This window comes from Diadema setosum, chromosome 19, assembly GCF_964275005.1.
Source record: "Diadema setosum chromosome 19, eeDiaSeto1, whole genome shotgun sequence".
NCBI classification, from domain to species: Eukaryota; Metazoa; Echinodermata; class Echinoidea; order Diadematoida; family Diadematidae; genus Diadema; species Diadema setosum.
Genome location: NC_092703.1, coordinates 15,584,776 through 15,606,921, shown reverse-complemented (window position 1 = coordinate 15,606,921; position 22,146 = coordinate 15,584,776). Strand labels below are relative to the sequence as shown.

The following is a 22,146-nucleotide window of genomic DNA, read 5'->3' as shown; positions in this document are numbered from 1 at the left end:
GGTCATGGTGTGACTTCACATGAAGGGGGCTTTGAGAAACACAGTGGAAAAACTACTGGAGAAGATCAGATAAGCAATGACTGATGCACACACACAAACACACACACACACACACTCAAATACAAATACACACAGAGACACACATGACTGTGAGAAACAGGTGGGAAATAGCTAGCACTTTGTGGAAAGCTTCACTCCCTCTATAGGCGATGGAGTTAGCAAATTGTATCAACCAGGCACATCGTACATACGGCACAACCAGGTTAAAACATAATGCCTCCAGCGACACTTCGTGGCAGAGGCATAAAAATGACACTCAGAGAAGACGGAAAAAATCTTGTAAGATATCTATCTACCCACAAATGGCACCAAATTGATACTGGTGGTCATGAAAACATTTCCATGACTACCTGGTAGGGGGGAAAACAGATCCTGCATCTTGTATGCTCAGAAAGGAGACATAGATTTACAAACTACTAACTGAAAGGAAGGCCTATTAGAAACTCTATCTATAGAGTTATAAGTCAAAGGTCCAAAGCCATCGTTTGACCTTCCGCATACCAGGACACTCACGATGGACGTCGCATGACGACAAGCAGAGCGAACATTCGGGAGAAACAGGTTAAACCAGGGAGTTGCTATGTCAGCACGAGAGTTGCGTCGCTGGGGGTGGGGGTGGTGATGTGCGCCCCCCTTTCCAACCTCACAAAAGTTCTCACATTCTTCTGTTGCCGCCATGGTGCAAGTGTTGCTGCTGCCGTCGGAACTTGAGCCTCAGCATGTCCAGCTCAGACCGGCATCTCTTGTGCATTTCTAGTAGACTCTCCTGCAAACAACAACAACAAAACAAACAAACACACAAGCTTGTAAATGGCAACTTGAAGCCCCAGGCACTCTTCTTTCATTCCAACTGTATCCTCTTCGATCAGGCAAAAGAATTAATATACTGCAGACTAGAACCTGAATTAATAATTTTTCTTCTCTTTGGCTTTGAAGCTTGGTTTCTTTCACTTGGACATTCTTTTTTTTTTTCAGAATGTGGTGAATGCAGATATGACTAAAAAGTGATGTAGAAATTGTGATGAGAGATAACTGTACAAAATTCTTGTTAATCCAATACTTTGTTTCCAGTTTGGATGGATTTTAGGTGATTTATACAATATAAAGACAAATAAAAATAGGGGATGGTGCTTTGACATTTTCTGGTCAGGAAATGAAGAGATATTCATTTCGTTTTCCTTTCTTTTATTCAAAGGGAGTCACCTGAAGAGTCAGAGAGACTTGGAGCTGTATAGTGTACATACCTTCTCTCCCTGTAGGGTGTTGAACTCTTCCAGTAGTCTGAAGCTGACCTGCTTGTCCTTCCAATCCTGGTCGAGCGCTTCTGCCAGCTCTTTCCTGCAAACCACACAAAAGGCAAATTTATGTCTTAAAAAAGAAATCCTCGAGAAATGTATCAATCACTCACTTACTAACTCACTCATTTACTCACTCAATTACTCACGTTACTCATTCATTCAGTCATTTACTCACGCAATTATTCAGTCACTCATTCACTCACTCATTTACTCCCTCAATTACTCACGTTACTCATTCACTCACTCATTTACTCACTCAATTATTCAGTCACTTATTCAGTCACTCATTTACTCACTCAATTACTCAGTCACTCATTCACTCACTCATTTACTCACTCAATTACTCAGTCACTCATTCACTCACTCATTTACTCACTCAATTACTCAGTCACTCATTCACTCACTCACTAACAGTGAAATCACTCATTTACTCACTCAATTACACAGTCACTCATTCACTAACTCACTGAATCACTCATTAACTCAATTAATCATTCAGTCACCCACTCATCCACTCACTCACAAAGTTATTCAGTCACTAACTCATTCCCTAACTCAATCACTCATGCATTCACTCACTCAATCAATCAATCCATCCATCTACCAATCAATCAATCAATCCATCAATCCATCATCAAACAATCACTCAAATAATCAATCAATTAATCAATCAGGTATTCCTAAAATCAGACTTAGACTGTACTGAAAAAAAATAATTCTTCAGAAGTTTATCTGAACAAGATAATACGTCTAACACAAAAGTAACTTGCTAAGCGTGACCATACTTCAGGACTAAAGTTCAGGAATGCAACTTTTCATGCTGTTTTTTGTTCCTCTTTCTTTTTGTCACTTCAAGAACAATTCAGTGCAAGCACACAATGTACTTCATATGTGGCACAAGCTGAGAAGGACTAAGTGAAATCATGATGAGGACTTTTTTTTATCATGTAAGTAATTTTGGCAAACATCAGTTAACCACCATGTAACTGATGTTTGACCACAGAAAATAAAAACCACAGTGACCACAGAAAACAAAAACGAAAGATGCAACAAGGCATTAAAGATTATGATCATTTTAGAACTTAAACCCACAGAATACTCACTTGCGTGTATGTAAGAGAGCCAGTTCTGTTTGAACTCTAAGGTAATCCTTGGCCATCTAAGGGGGAAAACGAGAACGAAAAAATCAAAATAACACTAATCCTAGCAAAGCAATGTTACCTTATCAATAATAATAATACAATATTCTTTGACCTGAATGAATAATTATGCACATTTTCAGATATTCTAGACCATTCGTGCATCTTAAATCCAATGAAAATATTGTTGCCTTATGTAACCATATCTATCCACCCTCTAAAAAACAGAAGAAGATATATATGAAATGCATCATCTGATCACTGAAGATGATAAAATATGGCTCTTCAAGTCGAATACAAACCTAACAAACTGCAAAGAACTTGAAATTACATCTCATTTATTGGACACCACTTCTTAAGCTAACATGCATGGCATCAAATTTTTGGTTGGGTTTCAAAGGCATGACTGATTCAAGTGCCTTGTAACCACACTATGTGATAGGGTCACCAATAATCACAGAAGGTTTGGTGATGTGGATAATAAGACACTCAGACTTTTGTGGGGAAATGACCTCCTGCCCGCATCATTCACTTTATCGACCTTGAGTCACAAGCATCAAAGGCTCACTGGGCAATGCTGTATGTGATAACAATGACAGGGCCATACAAGATGAAGAGATTTCAAACACTGACGATGCTAGCCCAGGTAAGTAAATCCTTATCACAGCCACAATTCATCAGCTGAAAATAATTCTGCATTCACCCAAAATGACCAATTATCAAAATGGAATTTGGAAACAAATCTTTCCCAGGTGCAGTCCCTAAGTTTGCATCACCATTAAAAGTTTTCTTATGATTCAATAAGTTTCAACTAAGTCTTCTTAGTTTGTGCATTTGATCAGTGAAATCCCAATGTTAGTCTTTACACTTACCCTCATGTGCTCATCAAAAATTTCCACCGATTCTTTTGACTTTGGATTTGGTGGCAGAGGCTGGAAGGAAACAAATAAAAGTTGATGACAAAAAATGTTGTGTATTTCAGTGAAATAAAGAACAGGTATGTCGACCCATTAACATAAAATAACTTTTTGTATGGGAAGTGAAATCATACAAAATCTTCAGGAACCTATAATGACCAACCATATACAGCTACCTCCACACCACATTTGAATGAAAAATCCAGAGAGCAACAACCAAGTCCTTACATTCATAATGATAAACATATGTGGAAAAGTTCTTCAGGTCTAGGCGACCTTTGACCCTGTAACAGAAGCATCCACAAGGGCAGTCCCACCAAAGGCTACTGTTACCTTTATTTCTATTTTACCAGTGGCCTCTACACAAAATTGGACAAGAATTTCAGTCAGCAACATTGCTTGTAGAGCACATTCAAGCAGACTTTCCAGAATTTACCTTGTTGCCTATCAGAATTCTTAGGGTGATATTACCAACAGGCAGCTAGATCTTCCCAAGATACACCTTCACAGCCAAATTGGATGAAATCTACTTACGAATATGGTAACTAAAGCACACACAAGAAATGCTTAAATACTATCATTGTTTTAGCCATTTTGACAGCTAAACAAAGAAGAAAGGATTTTCCCTTTGTCTTTGTTTGTTTGTTTGGTTTTTTTAAGTCTGCAGTACACATAATCAAGAAGACCAAAATGTCAGAGTAATGAGTCTGCACTTACCTGTAAGTGATGATCAAGAGTACTGTATGCCATTGATATGTCAGTGTCTTCACCTGCATAAGTTATGGGGGGGGGGGGAGGGAACAACATCAATTTAATTCAAAGAACAGCAGCTTTAGTGAGTGAAACTAAATACCTCTGATTATACATGTTATTTGCATATCAATTCAATTTACTGAAATATATAAAAAGAGAGATAATTACATCTGTTAGCTTCAATGTCATTCATTATCTCACACATTGGTAAATGCACAGCTGTGAGGAGCTTGTGTGGATTGTTCAGAATTAAAGAGATATTTACATTAATTACAAAAGTTGAAGTTATACGAACACTCTTTTCCACTGACCTCTTATGATTTGTGTCATATCTCTTCTGACAAACTTTAGAGTTGCAACATTAAAATTCTGACAACACTGATCAAAAACTCAACTTCAGCAACTGTGTATATAAAAAGCTTATTCAAATTGGACATAATAAGGGTATGATACTTTGTTCAGCAAAGGATGCTTTCTCACACTTCTTTTCTCGGAAGATTAATTATTATATAAATTGACAGACTTTAAGTATCGTCATTGGATATCTTTAATGTGATTAAATGGAAGCAGAGAATAATGTGTGCTTACTTTTTACTCGACTGCTGGATGTCCTCTGGTCTAATGACTGGCTGCGGTCGAAGCGTCCCTGGCCAGACCCACTGCTGCTTGAGACCGATGACCCGCCGTGGCCCATGCGGCTCTCCAGCACTGCATGTTGGGAAGTGAAATCTTGTTGGTGGGGTTGAAGCGCGGAGAAGTCCGGCCGCAGCTCGATGGAGCTGTGCCGGTGGAACTGGGAGGGTGAGGTGGAGGTGAGGGAAGGGGATTGGAACTCTCCGAACGAGGCCGGTCTGGGGCGGGGTGCGTCCAGGACGCTGAGGTCACTGGGTACAGAGACGGAATGGTGAGGAGGGCGGAGGGTGGGAGAGGGAGAGGTTTGCTGCACTACGTCGGCAGCGGAGTGGCTCTGAGTGGGTTGATGTGTGACGGGGGAGGTGGTGGTGACCGGGGCGGGGCTTTTCGTCAGTGGGGACGGGGAAGCCGGAATGATTACGGTTTGCGGGGGTGTGGCTTGTGTGGGTTTGGTTGGGAGGGGAGGCAGGCCAGTCATGTCAAGGATCTGCCCATAAGAATTAGAGCGACGGTGAGTCTGGGCTGGAAGTTCTGCGAAGAATACGCATATTAGCCACACAGAGAATAAGCAACACACGACAGGGAAAAGAAAACAAAGGGAAAACAAAGAGACATACTTTTAACATGCAACATCCTCAACAGCAAACACTTGCAAAGAATGCAAATATACTGTACATGACAGGGTATATATAAATGATAACACATCTCAAAATAATAAAAAAGGGGAAATACAATTTGGTTCTCATGACTAAATCCACACATGGTTGGTTAACATTTAGCATCCCACAGAGGCAAACAATCATAATCTGATACCATGCTTCAAAAGCACATCAAAGTCTTAATGCTACAACTGTAAATCTGCTACTGCCATTGTGTCTTCTTGTTGTCAGCTTGATAATATCCATCCACTGAAACTGCATTCATAAGTACATGGATAACTCTTTGCATTTTATGATTTCAGCTCTACTGCCTTAGGTGGGATTCATGTTGGCTTTCACACCACAGTCAATTTTCAGCTGACTTCAGTAAATAAGGTAAAATCGTGCAAACAGCAATTAAAATCGCAAAGAAAGAAGTGGAATTTTAAAGTTCACACACATTCACAGAATATGTATGCTTCACATTTGTCTTCTAGTGATTTGTGTGTAGACAAAAAAGAAGAAGATATCATTGAAATCCTGTTTTTAACTGGTGATTGAGCAACTACAAGCACTTTTCCCTCGGAGTATCAAATATCAGATTATTTCATGACCCCAATGACCTGAAGTGGGAATAGGTCTTTACAGATTCTTTTTATTTCATGTACAAACACAAGTATATGTTTTATGAAGATTATGTGTGAGAGATATAGAAATGTGAGGTGATGGCGTCATCACACACTATGCCAATTTGAGAATGTGGCTGTGACTAATATCACTCATTTTATCTCCAATTTTGATAGACCTTCCAACGTTCTGTACAGCTCAATAATTTGCTTCATTCATTACAGCCAAGTTGGGCAAGGTGTGAATTTGCACTTCAAAGTTTGATGAAAAAAGTTTGAGGCTCTATGCTTGTCAAACAACTTCAATCCATCAACTCTCTTGACATTTGTCATGAACGTTTCAAGTCACTACAGGTGATCACACAAGCAACTAAAAAGCTTACATCGTCAAACTAATGATAGACTCTGAAATCTGACGCTTCAAAATTAGAATTAAGGCAAAAATAAGGTTGAGAACTAATATTTGATGGAAAAAATTATGCTTGCAACAATGCTGATATCATATCTTACAAATGACAAGCAACAGAAATGGATTTCAAATGAACAGAGTAAGCAAAAAAATAAAGACATAACGGTGGGTTTGAGGGCAAATTTACCCCCAGAAGAAATTCTTTCATCAGAATCAAATAGAATTTACACCATTCAAACATCACGATATGCTAACAGCCTACTCAGTCTTAACTTCTATTTTAGGTGCTATCATTTTTAGTTAATTTATTTATTTATTTACTTATTTATTCATGCATTTATCTATTTATTTATTTATTTATTCATTTATTTATTCATTCATTCATTCATTCATTCATTCATTCATTCATTCATTCATTCATTCATTCATTCATTCATTCATTCATTCATTCATTCATTCATTCATTCATTCATTCATTCATTCATTCATTCATTCATTCATTCATTCATTCATTCATTCATTCATTCATTTATTTATTTATTTATTTATTTATTTATTTATTTATTTATTTATTTATTTATTTATTTATTGTTTGTCATGGCAAGGCATTTCATGGCAAGTAAAGAATGATGTAAAATTTCAATCCTTTTTTTGTCCTCTAACAAAAAGTATGACATTCTTGAAATCAACCTACAGATGTGCACACTTCTGTCACTACCTACAGTTCAGTTCACTGAGTGCACAGTCTAGATACAAATGTGACTGCCTGGCTCAAAACCCACAAAAAGTCGCAAAGCGGAATTCCCTGTAATGGACCAAAATTCGTCATTTGGGTTGACTGAATGAAATGGTTAAAGCTCGTCTTAGCTGGGAGAGTAGTCTCTTCTCTACCTACTGTCAAAATTTGGCGGCTTAAAACGAAACGGAAATCCTGATACTAGCAGTTTTTCTGGACCATATTTCATCGGACAGGCACTGCTTTCACTGTGATTTTAATCAATACTTCTGCACAGCAGCCTGAGTGACCCTAATCTTTAAATCCTCTTTTCTCCCTTTTCTATGAAACTGCAGCCCCTTACTCTCTCTCTCATTTCAATAATTTTTTGAATGGGTTAGGATGGTCTGATTTAAACAAGTTATATATTACTTCAACGCTTAGAACTAAATCTTTGAAACTTTCTAGAAATGTGAAAATTTTGGCATACTTTTTGGGGGTTTAGAGCCAGGCAGTCACAACTGTGATTTTGTTTTTTTTTTTGTTTTTTTTAAACACAGGAATCAGGTCGAAGTGTTGCTGGTTGGTGTTCATTGATAGAAATCTTGACTGAAATATAATATGGTGTACACTTTGTATTTGTAATCTGAACCTACCTATTATATACACTCGACATTCCGTCAAAAACTATTTCAGAATGTCCAGTGAATAAACCGGGAACTTTCAGACATATGTGGACGCACACAGATTCAAGCTCCCATGCATTCAAAACACAAATATGTAGGTTGTATGCTAAACACTCTTCACAGAACACATGAAGTGCTAATTGATATAACAACAGGGTAAATCCACGCATGCTTTTCACTCTGAATTCATCACACACTTGAACGGAAATGATGCCCTAAATAATATGCAGGGGCACAGAGAAAACAACAGTAATTACCGACAAGTTACATGCATTGTAGATGGTATAGACCAATAGGATGGAAGCTCATATCATCATTGCTCAACTGCAGCAAAGTGTATTATTTTCCTGACAATCGTCTGGGAAAGAGATGACTGAAAATCACACTGCTACATGTCATATTCCAACTCTTTATCACTAAATAAGGAACATAAGCTTGATTATGAAATAAATAGTAATAGCAGCAATAAGACTTACAATGATTTAATTATGAAAACTATCACTAATATTTTTATCATTTTCATCCTTATCAGTATCACAATGGTAACCATTACTATGACTTCCATTATTCTTATCACTGCCATTATTTTTTATTATTACTATTATTATTACTATTAATATCATTGTTGTTGTTATTATTACTTTCATCATTATCATCATTACTGTCAGTACTGTCATGGATGGCATTACTATATCTTTTAAGTTACGATAATAATAAGGAAACTATAAGATTTTGCCCAAAATGAAGACAATTTTTTTTTTTTGACCTGGGTTCTTATAACTCTCCATTTCAACATGCATAGTCCTTGATCAAAAATGTTACTTTGTGTTTCTTTGTTTCTTGTGGGCTATCAGCTCTGACTTTTGCACAAACCGAATCTCATCTTACACTTTCTGATTCTGGGAAACCTTTGAAGCAGGAAAGATCCTTTGCAGCATCGGATAGGAAGTTAGCAGATGAGACAATCATCAGTATTCATCATATTTGAACCCTAGTTGTATTGCATCTAATAACAGTTGTACTTAATTTCACTGATAACTACATTTCCAATGGTAAACATATCCAAATATATTGTTCTGACGAGAGAAAAGAACTACATCATGTGTAGTAGCCAATGACCTCGAATCCTACATGAAATATTAAAATATTAATGACACAAAATGGATTTCCTTCATAATCATACAGAAACACGATCAATGCACAAAAGAAATTATACTGATGAATCTTTGTTTCCTATATTTGGAGAGTAAAACAACAGCAACAAAGAAAAACACTGTCTAGTGAAATGTATCTATCCTATCTGTAAGATGATGATATCAATGCACTATTATGTACTTCACTTGCATCGGCACCCAATATGAGCCACTGACCACAGGGCTGCCAACAGTTAATGATACATTAATATCAAGGAGATTTCCATGAGCCGTCAAGGAGGGAATTAGTGAGTTATAAGCATTTAAATGCCAAATAGTAATCACAAATGAGGGAGGTTTAAAATTCTCTTTACAAGACATAAAGGGATAAATATTTTTCAGGGAGACCCTCCCAGAATCAAGGATGCCTGGCAGCTCTGTTATCAAACATTTTTTTTTTTCCCTTATAAAGTATAAAGAAAAATGTAGGTTTGCATGCTTTTTGGTTTGTTCCTTAGTCTCTAGATGGGTGCAGTTGATGATTTTTAAACTTGGGCTACTTGAAGTGTGTATGGGTCACTATTAAAGTGAATCTGGGCCACGATTGTGGATACAGGAACTTCCCCCAGTGAGGGCCAGACTCCTGGTCCCAAAGATGCTTACTTGCACTATTGTCCTCATCAACCCTCAGTTCCAGGTCCATGGAGTGCCTCTTCTTTTGCTCTTTGCCCAGCTCCAGGTTGCTCGGGATCTCTTCGAAGGCCAGCGGAGTCTCCACCTGCACACGGGGTTGGATCGAACCACTGTGAATACTCTGGAGCACCACCCAACACTGACTAATGTGTTTTAACTCTTTATGTGCCATGGTGTAACTTCCTGTGTGCCACATTACTCTGAGACAGCACAGTAGTCATGCTTTGGGAAAATGTTCTGTTTTTTTCAAATCTATGTTACTTTCACAGATTTTTGTTACCCTGGACATGTAATAAGCAAAGTTGTAGAGAAAATACCAAGTTGTGCTTGGATGCAAATTGTATGACAAGTCTATGATTGTTTATTGTTTTTGTTTTTGTTTTTCAAATGACCAGTAGCTACATTACTGTAGAGGTATAACTTTTGCACACAAAAAAGTGACAGAAACTCAGAATTTACTTGCAAATCCAGGAAGGAACATAGTCATTCACCACATAAAATGCAAGCTACGTACATGAGACAGGAATGGAATCACGAGAAATGCTTTCATTGTACGGTGGCATTTGGCTATTTATCAATGGGTTTGTGCATTTGAGCAGAATATGCAAACTTGGCACACCGTCAAGCATGCAAACGTGGTGTATTGAAAAGAATTAATTGAATCATTCATCTACGCCTTTCAATCATGAGAAGGGGGGGGGGGGTGGAAGAGATTATCCTTCAGTGGGTGCATAAGGCAAAGGTACGGTGAGGATTTTTGTTTATAGATTCATCTTAAATAACAAACCATATTACCTGAAATTTTGTCAGCACCTGTATTTTGTGCATATCATCTCTTTCGTGTCTACATTGCATACATGCTTTCTTTTCTGTTATTTGCAAAATTTCTTGAAACACAGGGTAACATAATGAAGTGGATATTACTGCAGTATCAAGGAAAAAATAATAACTACAATGGTTCTATTTAGATCAATGCACTTCAGCAATGATGGAAATCTCCATAGTAACAATGTGCCAAATAACTAGGTAGGTGTGAACGTCTCACTTGTAGCCTACATGTATGACAGAGGGCGTACTACCATCAAAGACTCAAACTAATTTACATTTTGTACTTCCTGGGGGCCATTGCTCACACTGGTACTGGAGTGAATGACTGTGTCACTGATAGTGCTCCCTCTAGAGTCCATGGATCGGTTGCTTGCTAGACTCATGTCGGCCGTCTGATCTGCCAGCTTGTCCACCAAGGCGTTGCTACCACCTCCGCTCTCTGTTCAGGGGATGATTTCACACAGAATCATCACACATCATTTACAATCTACATGAATGGGACTGCTTTTCACTCGGAGTCATATATCTACAACTGTATTCGAGTGGTCTATTGAAATCTAGGGACATTTGCTCTTACTTTGTTTTTGTTTTTCCATTATCATTTTCACTGATTTTATCTTAAAGAAGGGGGAAGAGGGTATTCTGTTTACCATTTAAAGGCCCATTAGCATGGGGATACCATGGAGTGGGAACACTGGCATGGATCAGATATATTTAAGAATCAACACAACGAATCATGTACAACTTTGTCGCTGATCTAAATGTATTAAAGTATACATACAGCCAAAAAATCTTGACTACAGTCGACTGTTACCAGTGAGTGTGTGATTTGATGCACGCCATTGCTGATGGGTATTATTCATAGTTTTCAAATGTACCTCTGTGGGCAGCAAATTTCATCAGGCCACTTACAAATCTCCACATTTCTGGGTCTCTAAACTGTACTTCGTGATTGACAGTGAAATGCTGACACATATCAAAATATCCTTTTTCACATACAACCGTAGAGCATACCCCCGTGATAACAAACACAGTGGTAACGAATTTCCAGTTATAATTCAGGTCCTAAAATTATTATCTACATTTTATATTAAGTGTAAACTTAATTTGTTCAGTTATACCAAAATTGCAGTATACCAACTAACAGAAACCTGCTGATCCTGGGGACCTCACCATAATGGGAGTTTCCTGTACTGATAGAGAGTACTCATTCCACAAAGTTTTCAATAGTGGATTACCTTCTTCTGTGACTTGTGGGTAGATAAGAGGTTGATCTGCTCCTTTAAAGAACTGTTGTATGAAATGAAGACAAACACAATGTTTTCATTCACAATTTTGCGAGGATGACACACAGCCAGAGTATACATGATGTACCGAGGTACATTTGTACTTCCATCTGATTGCCTCCGGAATTCAGTCGGCATCTTCTGAATTCATTTGACCTACTGTCATATTGAGACATTATTCTTCCATTTCACATCAGGAGAAATCGACATCAGTGTTTCTTGATCATCGAGTTGCAGCTGCCCAAGGATATCACATTTGGCTACACTTTATCCACATGAAATACAATCAAAACTATGCAGACATTTTTGTGCAGACAGGGAAATGATTTTGAAGCATGGCTTTGTAGCAAGTTTGCCACATGCAAAAAAAAAAAATAATAATAATAATAATAAAAAAATCACAAAATGGTGTACTACAATGTACAACTTAAATCAAGTAGGATCCTTCGTGTAAGATGCAATGAAAATCAAACAATCAATATACCACATATTGGTTGGGCCACAAATTCTGAGTACCACCGGTAAATTACAATGGTCTCCAACTAACAGATCTCTGGCATACATGTAGATATGGTGGAAAAACGGTAGACAGTGGTTAGCTAAAACTTTTTCTTCATTAAGTAAAAAACTTTGAACAAGGATAAGATATTTGAAGTGAACAACATTGGTTATGAAAAATGAAGAATGAAGTTAAACAGAAATGCTAGCTTCACAAGCTTGATTAAATGCAAAGCAAAAAAAAGTGAAGGATGCAAAACCTGTTTTTAGACACTACAATGAGCTTGAACTTGCCGATGTACAACCAAACAGTATCCCATGTATGCTCATTCTTGCTATTCATATTTCATTCACCCAGATACTGATGCTCACATGCACACACATACCTGTCCAGTGAGTCTACACATACCTGCATTAGATTTGTCATTATCCTGACAACTTCGTGCATAGATGGCCTCTGCTGTGCTTCTTTTGACCAGCACCTGTGGCAAAATTAGAAGGGATGTCATATCACTGAGCAAAGTTTCTGCTGATGGAAAGATGAAAATATTCCTCCATGACCTGACACATTTAACTCTTCACTGAAGAAATTAGTAAGAAAAAAAAAAAGGTACAGAAATAGATGGTTATGCTGGCAAAGCGTATTTGTAGTATCTAGAGTCCATCAGTGACAGGACTTTCTATTCTTTCCTTCACTCCTAAAGGCATTTGAAATTATATTGGAGTGGTAAAAATATTAACATTTTTGTTCAAGTGATGCCCATTGCTTTTTATACATTTACATGCGTGACGACACAAACTGTAAAGTTTGCTTGTGGCACTATTGCTCAAGGGACACAAATTGTTAATAAGACAACAATAAATGATAATAAGACAGTGAAAAAACAATTACGAAATGATGGCATGACCCTAGTATGTATCATTCTCACCTCTGACATGGATATTGCATACATGCCCACTAGCAAATAGTTTATCATTAAAATAGTGTTTCACATGCATAAGGTAGCAAAAGAACATTTAGATGCCATTGTCATTACACTTGTCTAGGACAATCATTGCACCATAGCTTAAACAGAATATTCAAGAAAGTCAATACAGTGTGGCAATCAAGCAGAACGAGGCTAACATCTACAGAACAAGATATCTATAAATGACAATCATTTATTTACTTCACTTATGGCACACTGTGGCATGTAATGTAACATCACAAAATTTATCTGAAAGCCCTACAGCATGCTCAACATACAGATTACACAACAGATTACACAATAGATGAAAGACTAAAATTATCCACCTTTCCCTGCTATAAAAAATCTGTATGTGTGCACCGAGTCCTGTATCCACAAAATCACTTCTTACCTGGTCATTAATTTTTCTAGCGGCTTTGGTATATTTCGTATTAGTGGTGGTCTTCGACCTACAGAGAAAAAACAGAACAGAACAAAAATTGAAAAGGTAGAAAAAATGAGAAAAACACAGAAAGGAAATTGCATGAAAATGGTAGACCATAATATCCAAAGCAGGTTAAGAATCTGAAGTAGATTCACTGTACATTGTAGAAAGCAATCTGTTCAATAGCAAGAGTACAATTTTAGGACAGCTTTGTCGTGTTTGTATAATTTCTCTTAAATGTATTAAACATGAACACAACCAAACTCTGAAGAGCAATTTAAAGATCATATGTATGTGGAATCGCATAAATAAAGGAATAAATTCATGAACATTTATATGCAACATTCATACAGATTGAAACCTTGAAAATCAGGGACTGAAAAATATTTGTTGACAAAAAATATGGAATGAGAAATATCCAAACATAAAGACAAGTGTATGAAAGAAAATATGTTGATTGTTACTTTGGCATTTTACTGGGATGTCACAACATTTATATTAATACTTGACAGTAACATCTGTGGGCATACTCTATCTATCCTGTATACATGTACATGATCAAGGTACACATTATATACCAGTATTAAACTTCCTTGTTGTTGTTGTGTTTTTCTTTCTGCACAGGGATAAATTTAAGGGTCACTAATAAGACATAAGTATTGAATGGCCCAGAAAGATTCGCTGGAGTTACATCAGCATGGAATGCTGCCCTCCTCACCATTGTGCACGGCCCACATGATGCGGAAGGCCGGTCCACCGATGTCGTCAAATGGCTTCCTCCTGGAGATGACCTCCCAGAGTATTACACCCCAGCTGAACACATCACATTTCTCGCTGTACAGACTCCCTTTAACGGGGGCAAGAGTACAGGAGTAAAAGAGATTCAAGCCAATTGATCATGAATATACCATCCATATGCACAGAGGATATATATCTTTCATTAATATTTGCATAATATAATTGGCCATGTATCCATTTGTTGAATGATGTTGCATAGTTTGAACATGAAACACAGATATGAGAAATTGATTAAAAAAGCTATGCATTTATTTTTGCACTTCCGCAATTCACTTCTCAAAATGTATTTCTTCTGATACTGTGTAAGCAATACATCTTGCATGTTTCATTTTTCACGTATTGGGACTTCCCAACATTTTTGCCAGTGGCTAAATTCGAGAATGTGGAGTACAGTAATGAATGAAAAAATGTACAAATGCATGTCGCATTCATGAGTGGATTGGAGCTAATATTTTCACAAATTGTTAAATTCTTGAATAACATCCAAACTCATAAACTTTGCCAGAAATAATAGCCCCACAAAATACATGCCATATAAAGTATTATAAGGTTTCACTTGATGTATGATAGTCATCTGTCATGCATAGGGGCCTACTGTTGGATATCTATCTTTATCACTAGAATTGCAACAGTGTATATGATTTAAGACAATATACAAAGTTCAAGAGTTACTGCAGTGTAATAGTTGTCGTTGTTACAAATATACTTGAAGCATGACAGTTTTTTTCCTTATGAGGCCACTAGGACTTTGAGTAGTTAAAGGTCCTATTTACCTTTGGGAGCAGTGATTTAAAAAATGTTCAAGATATCACATTTGATGCATATTTGTAGGTCTGTCATATCACAAAACATCCTACCATATAACATTTTTGCAATAAAGCGTAAAATATAAGGAGATATCAGTATGTTCTCATTAAACCATAACTGCAGATGGTTTAGTCTGGCAACATTGCTGTTCACATTTTTGGTATTTAACAATACTTAACATCGATTATACGGATTCAAATTTCTACAGTGGTTGTTTCTATCCCTAACTCACATTTTTGAACTATTTTAAAGCACTAATGCTGGGTTTTTGTTCCATCTGCAAATGGTAAATTATGCCTTTAACACTCACCCTCAAACACCTCCGGTGCCATCCAGGCTGCACTGCCTTTGTTGTTTGTCATGTAGGTTTGGAAATCACAAGCAGTGCCAAAGTCACAGATCTTCAAAACGGTCCCACCTGCCATCAACAATAGGCTTGGAGAAAAAGAAAGACAGTATTACATTGATGTAGGGCAGTTGATATTCAGATTTATACAGTGCAACAGGTGCTTACGAAAAACTTCATACCCTCATAATCCCTCATAACCCTCATAATCCCAATCGACAAGGTCGATTGACATTTAATTGTGACTCTGATGCAACAGTGTCAAGTGCTTTGCATTTACACCAAGGATGATTTCTGTGTGTCCGTGACTTCAATTGAAGGCTGGGATCATCGTATTTATTCTGAGCAAAAGAAAATAATCTGCACCCTGATGATAATTTCCATGCCAGACAGAAAACATCAGTGTCCATATGATCTCCTGAATTACAGTTTAAACATGGACAGATTAACACAAACTAACACGTGCATGCACACACCCATGCACACATAACTATCCCACACAGACACATATACCAACACATACATTTAACCTCCACAGGCACAGATATGCTAAACACACACACATGCATGCAACCACATCCATCCAACAGACACATACACACATCTAACTTATGCGGACACAGACATGTTTGAAAGGATGGGAACGTACTGGTTGAAATGGGGATTCAGCTTTTAACCTTTTGTGAGATATTTAGAAACCACTCTATGAAATGTTAACCAACATACAATTCTAAGATTAACTGAAAGTTTATTTGACAAAAATTGGTTTTAAAATGACTGAGATATCCCCCCCCCCAAAAAAAAAAAAAAAAAAATTAAAACAATGAGATCCTATTAAAAGTCAGGGCCTGTCACATTTTATTAGGATTGGTTTTGTGTTTGTTTTTTGATATCACAGCCATTTCAAGATCAATTTTCAGCAAATAAACTGAGAATTCCTCTAAGAATTACATGTTCTGTCATATTTCATAGAGGTTTCTCATATCTCACGAACATATGCACACAAAAAGTTGCAAACCTGCAGCCCCACCTAACCCAAAACTGTACCAACCCTTGAAAAAAAAAATGAATACATTGTAAACGGTAAACACACACATCCACGCGCCTGAACTGCATTACACTTCTAATCCACCTACTTTGCTGGCTTGAGGTCCCTGTGGATGAGTTTCTTTGGCTTCATGCAGTGGAGGTAGTCGACGCCCCGTGCACACTGGAGGGCCCAACTCATGGCGTGGGCTGCCTTGTAGATAGGTTGAGGGGTGGTGCTGTGCAGCACATTGTACAGCGAGCCTCCCTCCGCATACTCCATCACAAGGCAGACAGGTTGTGTGGTGGAGGCGCCATAAAGCTTAACAATGTTTGGGTGGTCAACCCTGGACAGCTGACGAACCTGAAAGTGTAGAGGAGGATCTAGTTCATAATACCTGAATTCAAGAGCATCCCTCAAAAGGTATATTATATTGTACACTGATATGGTGATTTAGTATTCCAAAATGATCTGGCATAAATGTTTACTGATCTTTGCAGGTATAACATGGTATCCACATGTAAAGAAAATGGATACTGAAAGGCAAATGGACAAGATGCAAAGAAGCAACTGGTTGATGGCTTGAAACTCAAAAACTTTTCAGCTACTGGTACAGTATGCAACACACATCACTTTCCAGCTACCGGTACATTTCTTGTGCTATTCCCTATTGCAAAAACTGGGACACAATTCACATTTGTATATATATGAATGATAATACTATCAAATCTTCCACTGTTGTTGATCTTCTACATATCACTAACCCCAGTTCCTTACTGAAACCTGGTACTGTATATCAGGTTCCCATAACATCAACTCATACCTATACGAAAACCTGGTATACCATGCTCCCAAAACGTATTTTGACTTTTGCTGACCCTATTTAGATTCCACTATATAACAAAGAGTTTGCAAGCCCATCACCTCATGCACTATTCATAATCTCACGTCTGATCAATATTTCCCATTTGTCGATGGCACGTGCATTTGACCATGAAAAGGGGAAACACGTATTTGCTTGACTGCTTTCACACATGTTGACCAGCAAAAAGAATCTTGTTTGGGGGCCTTAAACTTTGTACAGGTTCATGGAAGAAACTGGTTAAAAAGGGGGTAAATTGAACATCAATTGGAATTGTACCTCAACTCTGAAGGCTTTGATTTCCTCCTCTGACTCGATCATCTTCACAGCAACATTCATGCCCCTCCATTTTGCCTTGCTGACCACTCCAAAGGCACCTTTTCCAACAACCTGATGATGCAGAGAGCAAATCATGTGATAATACAAATCAGCATTTGACTTTACATTGTAAAAGTACATGTACCAAGGGCAGACTTTCCCACTTGCAGAAAAGCTTATTAAGTGTCTGAAAACTGGTGGTTTTACTCTAACTTTAATACGTGTAGAGTAAAACCACCAATTTTCGGACACTTAAGCTTTTCTGCAATATTTGTTCAACTCAAATAACACATCATACAAAATTATACCTATAACAATGTATGAAGATCAAACTACTTTTTCCCCAATATTGATTTTGTTACATACATCATAAAATTTCACAAAATCCCCAAATATTACCACCTTGATAATTCCCCCAAATTCGGACGTGGACAGCGTCTCCAAACTTCGGACACACGCTATGCGCGTTCAATGTCAATACACATACAAGGCCGCTGAAAAATGAGCACGTGCCATACCTTGTTGGCACAAAGTTGCATCGAGGACTTTGTGGCGCCCGTTCATGTCCGAATTTTGGTGACTCGGCACTTGCATTCACCCCCTGTACATTTATTCACTGCATCAGCACGTACAGATATTTTGTTTTTCTTTTGCATTTTTGAGGATAACATCACACTCTGAGCTTGCGATAAAAGCAAAAAATCCAGAGCTTCCAAGTCTCACGCATTCTGCATGAGACTCGAGCATTTCGGGTCCGTCTCACGATCTCACGCATGGTACCCATTTTTCTCACGCATCAGGCGAAGTCTGCAACTTGAGCCTATAATAATGAGCATAGCTCAAAGGATTAAAGTGATAGTTGCAATTGAAGGTATATTTCCCTTTAGTCTTTCAAAATAAGTAAAAAAATAGTCGCTTAAGTATGCACCTGATCGTAAAAAAAAATTGGAAAAAAAAAGAAAAAAAGAAGCTCCCTACTGTGGGAGGGGGGGAAAAGACCCCTCCCACGCCCTCGCTCGCGCGCACATGCACGCGCCGAGACATTGAGTCATGAAAATCTCACTCATAAAAATTTTTTTAACTTGGCATCCCTGAAAATCTCGCAACAGAATGGCATAATTTTTCAATTTTTTGTGCTTTTTTGGCGACCCTAATTCTTAACACGGAACCTAATTCGTGCGCACATTGGAAAAGTTGCAGCAATTCTGCGTTTTAAGCGGCGAAATTGGGGATTTTAGATGGATCTTTGGAGGTGACTCAGGCACTTTCCTGTGGTGAACGAGTGTGCCAGTATGTGAAACGATGTGATATGCGTATGTTGTGACAGTGGAATTTGCTGGCTTGTGATAAGTGAGAAGTGTCTGGATTTTGGAGGCCGGCTGAAAAATGGGGGTTTTACTCTAGGTAACAATGCTTTTATGCAAGGTCAAACCTCAAGTCTGAAAAGCTTAAAGGGACATTCCAGACGATTTTCATAATTTCACATCATGTACACTTGTAGTACATAAATCGACAACTCCATGTATAGATTTGTGGAATTTACTGTGGCTCTTGAGCAGAGAAACAATACTTTGAAAACCCTTAAACAAATTACACTGAACAAGGATGATGACATAGGAGGTTCACATATTTCAGAAATGTAGCAGTGTAATTCCATGACAATACCACTTGCTTGCGAGTTCACCTGTGTATCTATGATGCATGCCTTCTTCTTTTGTTCTGCTTCCTTGAGCCCCAACTCATGCATTCTTATGGTGACTCTGCCATGTCATCATCCTTGTTCATTGCAATTTGTTCTAAATTTTGAAAATATTCTTATTCTTCATCCCAATCATCACAAATTCTGAAACTCTGTCCTCAGTATAACTGATTTATAGTTGTTCAAATGTAAAAATCTGAAAATCATCCGGAGGTCTCCTTTATACTTATGTATAATTATGCACTTGTCAATGTAATGACTCACCCCACTACCCCCGGACATGGGTGCGTCATTTCCTCGTTTGGTCCGTCAAATTTGTGACCCAGGTGTTCGTCATTTTACCAGCTTTGTCCGTCAAATTTTCGACCGAGGGGTGCGTCAAAATCCCATCATTGTCGGTCAAATTTTTGACCGAGGGGTGCGTCATGGTACGTCACTTGGCTATGGAAAATAACACGCATTTTTGCACGCTACCAGTACCGTATACACGTACCGCGAGTGAAATTACAGTGAGCGCTTTCCCGCGGCAAGTGAAAATCAAAGTCGGGAAGCGTTTTGGAATAAGAGGGAAAAATGCTTGCCAGAATCTGGCAAGCAAATAATTTAAAAGCCACCCTTTCTCCTCACATTTTCCCTCCAACAAACCCATGAAATCATGCATACCGTACTCAATCTCAAACCAGGGACTGTTAGCGATGTAACAATTTCAACCTTACTGTCAAACACTTAGTGCCTATTGCATATTGAGATGCAACACCAACACACATTGCTATCGAAGAAAGTTCGTTTATATTCCAATACAATGTGCGTCTAAATAATGTTCTGTGGTGACAAAGGCAAATTTCTGACAGTAAAAAATAAGAAGCGGCAGCAGAAAAAACTGCCTGCCGCATGCCATTTTCTGCTCGCGGGATTAGCCCGACCAGACGCGCGACGCTGTTAGTACGCTGTGCGAATCTCTACGTACAGCGACTGGGCTGTGTGTACTCGCGGGAATGTGTGTACCTGTGCTGCAGTATGCATCCACCGGACTAGCAATGGCCGCGCACACACAGCGCATCTGCACACATGTGATTGTCATGTACCGTATGTATGGATTGCGTGCACAGAATATACATACTACTGTACGGAATATCGTAGCATGCAGCAGCGTGATGTACGGTGAATGACGGTACGGTGCTTACAGGGCCAGGCCAGGGTAAGGGAAACTTGCCGAAACTTTTACAAATTCTGTTTACGAACCAAAAGAAAATGAAATTGCTTGAATAAAACGTATGCAAGAATCATTTCAGTATTTTCGGGGGTACGTCAAATGTACCGAGGATGTCCGTCAAAAAAGTGACCGAGGTGTGCGTCACTTTCAACGTATTGTCCGTCAAAAAAGTGACCGTGGTGTTCGTCACTTGCAGCGTTTTGTCCGCCAAAAAAGTGACTGTGGTGTCCGTCAAAAACCCCGTGTGGTCAGTCAAAAAATGACCATGACGCACCCATGTCCGGGGGTAGTGGGGTGCGTCATTACATTGACAAGTGCATTACAAGCAAGATTCGGCAGGTCTGTCAAATCACGAGTAAATATAGGTAGAAGTTTAAAAGCGCAGATGCTAAATGACCCAACCAGGCAGGCAGTGCAGCACTGTAATGCAACTCAATCATCACATCAGTCAAGATCATCACATCAGTCAAGATCATCATTTTATTATTAATTTAAGTTGAGATTGTTGACTGGGATCAAAGAGATTTTTCTCCTCCCCACCACTAGAGGGCGGACTCTACAATGGAGTTAGTGATTTCATGGGACTTTGCGTACTAAGTATTCATTTCTACAGCGCGTATTACGCGAACTTCTGAACTTTTACGCGAGTACGCACTTGATTTTGGCTGCTCCTCGGTTGCTCGTTTGCTACATCATACATGTAGCGTGATAGCACGAGGGGTGAGCCTACCGCCTCGTTGTCATCCAATGCTTCCCTTGCGCTCACAAAACAATGGTACAGGGCGTATGAAGACCCCGCACTCTAGCAGTCACTGGGGAAAATCTCTTTGACTGGGATCAACCTAAAGTTAGGAAGTTGCTGGAAAGGTGATTTTTTAGCGGAAAACCGTGACCATTTTTCGATGCGCGTGCTCGCCATTCATAATCACGATAATACTAGTACATGCAGCGCTACGCAAAACCTATGGGGAGAGATTTAGGGCGACAAAACTCGGTGCGCGATCAGATACCCTATTTCTATTTTCACCTTGTTCACTCAGAAAAAAAAAAACAACAACTTTGACTACTAGTAGCTCTACATGATTTGTAACATTAGGGACTAAGGAGTTCCTAGTCTCGGAGTCTATCACACCCCGACATACCTTTTCAAAGTCTATTTGATTGAAATCGACTTCTTCGGTGAAACTAATCTGGGATTCCAAGCGAGCCATTCTTCATCGTTACTTCTCAGGTGTGCATATGTCCTGAAAATCAGCTGAAACCACACATTCACGACATTTACTGGGTCATTCGTCACATCTGGAAGGAATGGGGGAGTCCCGTAAACATTCATCTAGATATGTTCTTCATTAATTTCCTATTTCAGTAATTT

The 22,146-nt window shown here is 38.5% G+C and overlaps 2 protein-coding genes across 2 annotated transcripts in view; one reads left to right on the top strand and one right to left on the bottom strand.

Annotated features, from left to right (window-relative positions):
- Nucleotides 1-22,146, top strand: part of LOC140242709 (large ribosomal subunit protein eL24-like) — a 278,728-nt gene that overhangs the window by 212,365 nt on the left and 44,217 nt on the right. The window lies entirely within an intron of this gene.
- LOC140242693 (mitogen-activated protein kinase kinase kinase 7-like) lies at nucleotides 672-22,083 on the bottom strand. Its single transcript, XM_072322454.1, has 16 exons — nucleotides 21,917-22,083; nucleotides 17,824-17,934; nucleotides 16,792-17,045; nucleotides 15,620-15,744; nucleotides 14,423-14,551; nucleotides 13,672-13,729; nucleotides 12,722-12,794; nucleotides 11,767-11,818; nucleotides 10,804-10,967; nucleotides 9,671-9,785; nucleotides 4,756-5,331; nucleotides 4,132-4,184; nucleotides 3,370-3,429; nucleotides 2,462-2,517; nucleotides 1,305-1,398; nucleotides 672-826 (listed from the first exon to the last, which is right to left on the bottom strand). Exons 1-16 carry the CDS (start codon nucleotides 21,983-21,985, stop codon nucleotides 716-718), a joined length of 2,100 nt encoding a protein of 699 aa, XP_072178555.1. The 5' UTR covers nucleotides 21,986-22,083; the 3' UTR covers nucleotides 672-715.

What these genes read in the sequence shown, in the direction of transcription:
- LOC140242693 (XM_072322454.1), bottom strand. Translation starts at nt 21,985, where the DNA reads ATGGCTCGCTTGGAATCCCAGATTAGTTTCACCGAAGAAGTCGATTTC. An exon ending in ATCAAATAGACTTTGAAAAG is followed by an intron (nt 17,935 to 21,916) that starts GTATGTCGGGGT and finishes CTGCATCATCAG; the next exon opens with GTTGTTGGAAAAGGTGCCTT. An exon ending in AGGGACCTCAAGCCAGCAAA is followed by an intron (nt 15,745 to 16,791) that starts GTAGGTGGATTA and finishes TTTTTCTCCAAG; the next exon opens with CCTATTGTTGATGGCAGGTG.